Source organism: Paramormyrops kingsleyae, chromosome 18, assembly GCF_048594095.1.
Source record: "Paramormyrops kingsleyae isolate MSU_618 chromosome 18, PKINGS_0.4, whole genome shotgun sequence".
NCBI lineage: Eukaryota > Metazoa > Chordata > Actinopteri > Osteoglossiformes > Mormyridae > Paramormyrops > Paramormyrops kingsleyae.
In genome coordinates this window covers 23,657,924-23,667,707 of record NC_132814.1, presented here as the reverse complement: position 1 = coordinate 23,667,707, position 9,784 = coordinate 23,657,924, and the positions used below count along the sequence as shown (strand labels likewise).

The 9,784-nt window shown below is 40.4% G+C and overlaps 1 protein-coding gene across 2 annotated transcripts; it reads right to left on the bottom strand.

Annotated features, from left to right (window-relative positions):
- Positions 1 to 2,976: 2,976 nt before the first annotated feature.
- On the bottom strand, positions 2,977 to 6,507 carry LOC111855307 (alpha-(1,3)-fucosyltransferase 7-like). Of its 2 annotated transcripts, none has more exons than XM_023834215.2 (2): positions 6,369 to 6,507; positions 2,977 to 4,471 (listed from the first exon to the last, which is right to left on the bottom strand). In XM_023834215.2, exon 2 carries the CDS (start codon positions 4,440 to 4,442, stop codon positions 3,408 to 3,410), a length of 1,035 nt encoding a protein of 344 aa, XP_023689983.2. In that variant the 5' UTR covers positions 4,443 to 4,471; positions 6,369 to 6,507; the 3' UTR covers positions 2,977 to 3,407. The 2 variants fall into 2 exon arrangements, with proteins under 2 accessions (XP_023689983.2, XP_023689984.2); XM_023834216.2 differs by lacking the exon at positions 6,369 to 6,507 and adding an exon at positions 5,148 to 5,425.
- Between the last annotated feature and the right edge of the window lie 3,277 nt (positions 6,508 to 9,784).

The window sequence follows — 9,784 nt, the reverse complement described above, 5'->3', positions numbered from 1 at the left end:
ATGGGCGTTGGATGGCCTCCATCACCCATGCCACTTTCCCGGCGAGTCTCGCCATGGGGGGTAATCATGTGGAGGAGGTCTCCTTTTATGTGACTGACTCGCCTCATGCGCCTTTAGCGTTAGGTCACCCTTGGTTTGTAAACATAATCCCCACCTAGATTGGAAAATGGAAGTCATTTTGGGCTGCATGTCCATACTAGAGATGTTCGACTGATAGTCAACCGCAACAGACGGTATACAGAGCACAGTTTTCCCATACCATATAAGGAGTACAGTGCAGTTGTCAAAGCTATTCCACAGAGCCTGATTCCGCTTGTGAAAAATCATATAAGTGTTAATGTAGGATAAGCATCTGCTGTCTATTCAAACCTGTATATAAATGGAATAGTGATATATGATAAAAAATGTACGAATAAGCATATCCGCCAAACTTTACAGTATAGAAACAAAGCTATCCCTAGAGGGAAATTTTTCTGGAATTCTCATTTGGGGGACATTAATTGGAGGAAGGCCTGGCTTCTGCCTCATAAATTTTGTTTCTCCAATAAAGTACAAGAAGTTCATTTTAAGATTTTACGTAAGATATATCCAGTTAACTTGTAAATTGCCAAATTTGTAGACATAGACAGTGGCTGTACCTTCTGTGGCCTGGTGGATGAAACGCTTACCCACCTTTTCTTCCAGTGTGACGTGATTAGAGCATTTTGGTCTGAGTTGTATTCCTATATATTTCAAGCTCCTCAATCTATTGATATCTTTACCCTTATAGATATAATTTGTTATTACTGTAATGCCAACGATAGGGCATTATGTGATGTAATTAATTTCTTTATTTTAATGGGAAAAATTTTCGTTCACAACCACAAATTTGCAGGTTCTTTGCCCTTATTTTCCATCTTCTTTATTTAGCTAAAAAATGTTATTAAGTCGCTTTCCTTGATTTAAAAAAAAAAAACAAGAAAACCCAAAGATTTTTTAAATATTACAAGGACTTGTGCTTGCTTGCTTAAGCTCAGTGTCCCAAACTTTAACTTTTTAAAGAAAAGCCAGAGCATGCCGAATTTTTAAGCAAGCAAGCAAGTGACCAAGTAGACGTAGCCATGTAATTATCTGTCGCTCCACTATTTAAAATTGGACGAAACATAGCAGTATTGCGAAGTATTGTTGCCATGTACTGGAGCTATACCGAGCATTACTTTGTCTTGTGTCTTCCCCACTTGTCTCGCCCGTCCTGCCCGTCTCGCCTGCCCTGTCAGATCCTATTGACGTGACTATTCCAGAACTCTTTCTTGTAAGCCATTCCTTGGTAGATTTACTGGAATGTTTTGAGTCATTGTCATTTGCATGATCCACCCCAACTTCAGCTTCAACTTTTGGACAGATGATCTCACATCAATAGTGATATGTTGATATTTCTTAATAAAGACCTAAACATTTAATGGGGTACGTGTCCTAATTTTCCCAGTCTTGCTTTGTTTCCCTGCCCGCGTGGCTGAAAAAAGCCCCTTTTGTCTGTCTAATGTCTGTATATTTTAGATTGTTAGGTGTAGCAACACAGACGGCTCACAAGAAGTCATCCTCAAACAAGGGCATGAGTAGCATGTGGTGCAAAATGAAAGTAAAGCTCAAGTAAAGGAAATTCAGTAAGGTGGCCTTACTTACACATTCCAAAGTAAGGTACTGTAAGTAGAGCTTTGTTGTGGGTATGTTTAGGATAGGTTTGGCACACATTGTGAAAATAAAATATAGATTTCGTTGAAATTTGTGTTTTTTTCTGAGAAAATATTATGAACCATATTTGATAATGTATTTAGAACAATGGGATTGTCCTCTGAAGTATTTCCTGTCACATTTTAGCCATTATGGGTATGTTTTGGATGGGTTTGGCACACAGGGATACGAAAGTGCATCATTTCCTCAGTAAAGCTTGTTAGGTTCCATCAAATGAAGTCAAATATCTCCACTGTATTAAAATATTCACAAAATACCATAACACAAAGGTGCCATTTTGTCTTTGTTCAACATTTTTAATTTTCTACTGTCCCGATCTCCCGATCTTCCCTCCTGCATGGATCCACCCGGCTTGACGTCTCCCCGTCTCGTCGCTACCCGTAGGACTGACCTTCGCGGATACTGGACCTTGGCGATCTCCCCGGCTATTCTCTTGGATCATCCCATCTGGCTTTGGTGTTTTCGGTTATAATAATAACGGCTGGTTGTACGGTTGTACCGCATATTGGGGTCCGCTCCTGTTCTGTCCTCTTGGCGTAACACTCAGTATTTGCTCTTCTGACAGCGTTTCGTTCGGGCATGTTTGTACTTGTTTAAATTCCGTCTGCTCTGCCTTTTTCTTTAAAAAGTTTATGTGTTTTAGCTTAAAAAACGTTAAAAGCGCTGCACAGCCCTAAATGCTATTATAGCATAAATTATAAACCCTCTAAATATCACATTAAGAAATATAACCATTGTTTTTAATACAAGGCTTAAAATTACTAATTTTATTTTTAGCTAGGATTGTGGAGGAGGGGGTCGGAAGGAAGGGGGGGGGGGGGCGCTTTTAATTACCATGCCACTTTTGTAATCGGTACATCATCTGTGTCATGATTTAACCTTAGTTCTAGTTCAGTTTACAGTCATGTGAAAAAATTAGGACACCCCATTAAATGTTTAGTTCTTTATTAAGAAATATCAACATATCACTATTAAATCTTCTTTCAAATCATATGTGTAGATAAAGGTGATGTAACTGTATCAAATATTATGAACCATATTTGATAATGTATTTAGAAAAATGGGATTGTCCTCTGAAGTATTTCCTGTCACATTTTAGCCATTATGGGTATGTTTTGGATGCGTTTGGCACACAGGGATACGAAAGTGCATCATTTCCCCAGTAAAGCATGTTAGGTTCCATCAAATGAAGTCAGATATCTCCACTGTATTGAAATATTCACAAAATACCATAACACAAAGGTGCCATTTTGTCTTTGTTCAACATTTTTAATTTTCTACTGTCTCTAAATTATGGAAAAAAGTTATGAGTTTCAATTATTCAAGAAATTGAAATAGATGTACAGTTGTCAGCTTTGATTTGAGAAATTTGAAAATTGGACTAATTCATCATACACAAAAATAGGCTAGGTAAAAGCAGAACACAGCAACATTATATTACAGTACATTACCCTGGTAGAATAATAATAATAATATGGACAGCATTAATAATTAACCTGAACAGTATGATCAACATCTGTCATATGTCTACAAACAAATTGTTAACATTCTGTAATGCTTTAGTCATAATTATTTATTAAGAAAGGCTTGATTTTAAAATGATTAAATACATTAGATAGATTCGTTTGTGCTATTTAATACAGCCCGGGTCTCCAGCTTGCTGTCCTGGATTTAGTTCATGGTTCATGCCTGGACCAGGAATCCAGGTCATCATAGATCTTTCTGGGTGGCAAACGTTCATATATTTCACATATTTTGCAAAATCGCTCTGACCAGCTGTGGTACCTTTTAACATCATAATCACTGCGCCAACGGAAGTATGAGTCGTATCGCTCTTTGTCTGAGGCTAACTCGTTTAAGAAAGTGGCCAGTTCTTTAATGGAGGCGAAGTCGTCCACATGGATGAAGGAGTCTTTAGGAATGTAGGCCTCGTAGTTAGCACGAGGTGGGCCCAACACCACCGGCACAGTGCCAGCCAGAAAGGCATTGTACCACAGCTTCTCTGTTATGTAGTCTGTATGCACTGAGTTCTCAAAGGCCAGGTAGAAGTAGCACTGAGAAATAGTAGGTAACACCTGGTCGTGATTTAGTGGCTTATTAGCCCACCGTCCATAAACCTCCACAGGGATCAAGCTCTTCAGACTCATGTACACTTTAGATCTTTTGTGACTTGACTGGTAGTTGCTGACCACCCAGCAGGCCAGGGTTTTCTTAGCAGGGATAGTATAATTGCCTTTGGTTCTTCTGGGAACCAGCTTCCCATAGGGTACGGAGATGTCAGCATCACTCTGGTATGTCATGGTCCAGTTGAACAGGCCTCCATAACGTCTCAGGTCCCCATTATGGGTTGGAGACTCCAGGGAAAACCACACCCACTTTTGTGCTGGTGGGCGAGGAAGGTCAAGGGGCAGCTTGGTAACTCCATGTTGCAGTTCACGGTTGTGGTAGATCACCACGTCAGCCTGAGAGAAAAGACTGCGGTTGTTCACAAGGTTGCAGTCAGGGACATGGTAACTGTCCCAGCACTCGTCCTTCCGCAATGTGGAGATGACTCTAACGGGCCAGCTCCAGATCAGAATGGTGACCTTGCTGCGTCCTGCGTCCTGCGTCCTGCCACTGATCAACCACTTGTATGAGGCGCTGTAACTGATGACAAAGACCAGGACGAGAACCAAAAAGACATGGAACTTTCTGCATTTCTTGAAATCCATGGATGAGACAGCAGAGACAGCTTTTGACACTGTGGGGTATAGCAGGATGTGTTAGGAAGCAGACAGACCTTTGTAATTAAGGTCTAGACTTCAAGTAAGAGCATTTCTGTAGAACAATATAATTGGGAAACTTTATCACTTTTGACATTCTGAAAAGTAAATTCTTCATTCTCATAATGCCAATTTGTACCATGGACACAGCATTTAATGGAGAAGACTTTTCTGAATTTTAAGAAAATCAGTTCAATAAGTGTTTTGTAATTAAATTTCCATTATAATAATCAATTCAATTCAGTTTACTTTTATATAGCACCAGTAACAACACAGTCACCAAGACACTTGATAAGAGAGTGTGGCAATCCATTACAAGACTACATTGTTTGAACAAAATGGTGCATGAAACAGGGGAAAGAGAAAGAGGGAAAGAGGGAAAGCCAGAAGACAACAGAGTAGAGGAACCAAAAACTACCAAGTAGGGAGAAAAAAAAACTCTAAGTGTCTAAGGTCGACTGGCTGCCCAACATGCATCATAGAAAAGAGAGAAGATGGGTCTGCTTTAATAAGATCAAAGTGCAGCCTGTGGTCACAGTCATGGTCCATCAGTGAGCCAGCTCTCCATGCAGGTCTGTGTTAGATGATAGACATCTAAGTTGTCATGGTTTTTAAACCACATTCACAATGTCACGGACAATAAGCCACACCCACAATGTCAAGGTCTGTAAGCCACACCCATGAAGTCATGTGTTGTAAGGCACAGTCACGCTTCCCTGATCGTCCCGTCGGTTTATCAGATACACCAGTGCTTCATATCCTGTTTGATCAATGAAATATTACTTCTTTCCATCATTTCCTTGTGAAGTTTTCTGAGTTTCTGCCATAGTGAGTATTTCTGTGATTTCCATTGTTAGCTGCCTTTCTTTATCAGCCTTCTTCCTGTTTCTTTCCTTTGTCACTTGAATTCCGATTCTGCTGTTCTGTCCTGTCCTGGTTTTTGATGATTGCCTGTTTGCAACTTCAAGTATTGGATCCTGTTTTGGCTTTGGTTAATAAATGGCCATGAAATGCTCCACCTTTGCCTAGTAAGTTACTCCATTACAGTGATGCATTTATGTGGAGACAGACTATTGTGATTAAGCTTAGCTGGGTCTGGTAGTATTGAAAAACAGGAATGCTCAAGGAAGCCTCAGAATACTCAGAGACACTTTAGCAACTGAGGTCAGCAGTGCAGAAATTATTAACTCATTAGTACTTGAATATGACATTTTACAAGTGTAACTTCGTCAGGGAAATCCCATTTTTAATAAAATAATGAAGTGAATGATTTACAAATTATACATAACGAAAAAGTTGTAATGTGTTTTTCCCATAATATGAATATATAACCTCATAAAAGTGAAGGAAGTATTACATTATTTCTTTTACTGTAATATATATAATTGTTATGTCCTGTTGGTCACGTCTGCCTGTCTCCTCCCTAATGTGACCCTCATAGGCTGTGCTTGTTGCTTGTTAGTCTTTGTATCTAAGTACCTATGTGTCTCATTATCCCCAGTCTGGTCATTAATGTCGTTCCTCCTGTAAGCCCCTGTCCTTCCCCATACTAGCCTTCTCGTTTTGACCCCTCCCAGTCTTGCTTTGTTTCCCTGCCCGCGTGGTTTAAAAAAGCCCCTTTTGTCTGTCTAATGTCCGTCTTTGAGTCCTTCGTCCTGCATGTCGTGACAATAGCTACATGTCATTACTTTCATTTTTAACATAAATAAAATTCACCTTCTTTTTGTGCAATAATCATGTACTTTGTTTTATTACCTCCATTTCAATTACTTGAAAAGCAGAACTTCAATATAAGTAACTGATCAGCTCTAAGTTGAACATGAAGGTGGCTTCTCTCTGATGAAGTGTGTAATCTGTACCTTCCTCTCTGCTTACCTGCTATTTCCCCTTTGTGCTGATGACCAGTCTGTAGTCAGTGCCTGGACTCTGGGCTCCTTTATCTTGCTCAACTCAGGTTATGGGCTTCCAGAGAGGAGCTGAACATCTCATCACACATACACAACTGAAAAGTGTATTCTATGGCATCTTAATCTCTCTCTCTCTCTCTCTTTTCTCTCTTTCTTGCTCAACATAACTCAAATACCACAAGTGAAGAGCCAAACATAACCATGGAACTTGCTGTGCTAGTTATATGAGTTTATATTTTTATTTGTACTGTATTAGACTTTCTTTGAAGTCTAATAATGGTATATCATTTAAAAAATCTAAATCAATATCAAAGTAATGTAATTTCTGAACTTATTAAAGAAGTGTGAAACATCGATAGACAAATGGAACTCTTGTGGAACCAGTTTCACAGTCACAAAAATGGTATGGAGACACACTTGTATAAGACGGGGATGGTTCAGATGCGGGGCAAATCTTAGATTCAGCTGAAGCTATTTTACTAAAAATTCAAATAAATGAAAATGAAATAATATATAGATAGATAGTTCGATAGATATCTAGGAATTCAGGTAGTGATACCCCTTCCTGGCTGGTGCAAGAGCAAATTTATTGATTAGTACACTATGCCCTTCATCAGAAGAGTGTTGGTTTGAATCCCATGGGCCCTTGAGAAAGGTCCTTAACCCCAATTGATAAAAAAGGACTGGTGACCCTACTTTCTCAGTTGTTCATTGCTTTGTATATACGCTCCATTGTTTGTCTTATATGAGTTGATGGCCAGTATGGGATTGTAGAACCTGTTTGTTCCAAATTGTTATTTGTAAAGTTCTTTGTCACTGGTATGATAAGGTACAGAGTGTAATGTGAAGTCATACTTGCTTTGCTTACAAGGTGATGTTTATGTTGACTGGTTGCCAAGAAATGGACAATTTATGCTGATTGACTACTGAGAAGGTTTATATTTGCTAATCTCTGCCAAAAGAGAAAAGATTAATGCAGTTCTCCTAAGGCATAGTTTTCCTGTTTCTCCTGTTTCCCAACATTGTCATGGGGCCAACGTAAGTATGACTCAGATCATATTTCCCGAGTGGTCATCAGGTTCATGAAATGGGCTGCATGTTTAGTGGATTTGACTCTCTGGGAATGCTTCATTAGTAAGCTCGAGGTGAGCACCTTTGCTTCTCCTTTTAACTGGCTCGCTGTAGGAATGAAGATGTCTGAGGCAGCTCAAGGGGCAACATGGGTCTGTTTGAAGGGCACCACATTAGCCCAAGGCAGGGAATGCTACTGCACCTCAAAATCCCCAGTCTGTTTATGGTTGTGACAACTGATTAAACCTGTTTGTACTTTTATGACTTAACTTATGAGAAGTAAGCTGATGAAATAAAATTGGTTGGTTTTTAAAATACATACCTTAAATGCCATTCTCATCCTTTCACAAATCAGCTACTATATACAGAGGGACCATTGACTGGACACCAATAATGAACTTGGGTGCGATGTCAGGCGGGGAGGGGTCGGGTTGTGGCGTTCCTTACAACGTAAGTTTTTTCAATGCTTGCATCTCCTTACGCGCCCGACTGTCCTTGAACAGCGTGTGGAAGTAACCGCTCTTTTCTTCACCCAAATCACGCACGGCAGGGGTGGCCAATCTTACCCGCAAAGGGCCGGTGTGTATGCAGGTTTTCGGGATAATCTGTAGGTCAGCTGTTCAAACCCAGTTGTGAGGACTCTTCAGCCAATCAGTCCTCTAATTAGTAATTTAATTAGGGAGTTGCAGCGAAAACCCGCATACGGACCAGCCCTTTGCGGATAAGATTGGCCACCCCTGACGTACGGTATTCTCATTCCAAAACAGCAACATTTATGCTGCTGACATATATTCACCATTCTCTCCCACAGCTGCACGGTCACGTTCCACTTCATAAAGGTGGTCCGTTCTTTACCATCGTTAGCATTTTTATACTGCATATCCATACTAGAGATGTCCGACTGATAGTCAGGTTCGGTGCTCTATTTCACCATCGCGGTGATGATAGACTTTTTTCCCATTCCACTACCGATAAACTCACCAGATGCAGGTCGCCTTCTCCAGTGACCTGAAAGATTTGCCCCCCGATTCCGCGAACAATCTGGTCTATACTTGTCACTTTGTCGAGAGTTTGTTGAGTGATTCGCTGACCTCCTGTCGAACTTACGAAGTTCAGTTATAATAGTAACATTAATGTCATCGTCAGGAGTTTGACCGGGATGACCTACGGGGATGTAAATATCGGCTGTATGTGAAAACCTGCTCGCCCCAACCTCAAAAAAGCTTTTTATATTTCTTAAAGCTTCTTCAGATAACATTAAAGAAAAATTGGGGTCACCCTCACTGGACTGTTGCGGGGCTCAGACATTACCCCTCCCCTCCCTGCCACTTTCACAGACACAGACACATGGCCAAACTGCTGCAGGGGGGTGCAAAGCGTTTATTGGAGGATAGCGTCAGACACACCTCTAATTCTATGCTCCAACTCTCTAATTTTCCCAGAGTTTCTTTCAGACTCGTGCAACACCGGGAAAAGCGCCAACACCGCTCTCAGAATGTCCAAGTCCTTTGCAGACACAGCCAGCCTCAGAGGGCAGTATTATTCCTTATCCACAACATTTCCAGGCTCCAGGCCGACGGGGACATCATTCACCAGCATACGGTCACACTCGATCAGGTAACCAGCCCGCACAGCACCGCCAGCCATGCCCCCCGTCACATACTCCAAAATCAGAGGGTCGTCCTGGATCATGTCAATAATCACCGTAGGACAATCATATTCCGGTACAGACACCCCACGTCAACAACTTCACCCTCATAGCACGGGCTGTTCAGACAAACCCCATTCTCTGTAAACCCTAGTGATGGTTGCGCATGAAAATCCCAATAGATCAGCAGTTTCATACCAGCCTGTCTGGCACCAATAACAATGCCACATTCAATGTCAATTAAATCACCTTTCTTCCTCATTCTCTGTTTTGATGTGAACATTAACTGAAGCTTCTGACCTGCATCTGCATGATTTTATACATTGTACTGCTTACATATGATTAGATATCTGTTTCAATGAGTATTTGAACAGGTGTACCTAATAAAGTAGGCAATGAATATATATAAGCAGCTATACAGTATACACCAAGAGCTTATGACAAAAGGTGAAATAAGTCCCAAATAATGTTGCATTTCACATCACTGAAAGTGTTCTCTTTTCAAAATCAGTTTTAAGAATTAATGATTAATTAATGATTAATGAACATTTGTCTTTAGAACAAGAATATTTAAGTGTAATAACTGAACAACACTTCTTACACTGTTAGAGTATATAGCCTTTATTTAGTGTGGATAATTTGGGAGTTTAACATTTTTTTAATAG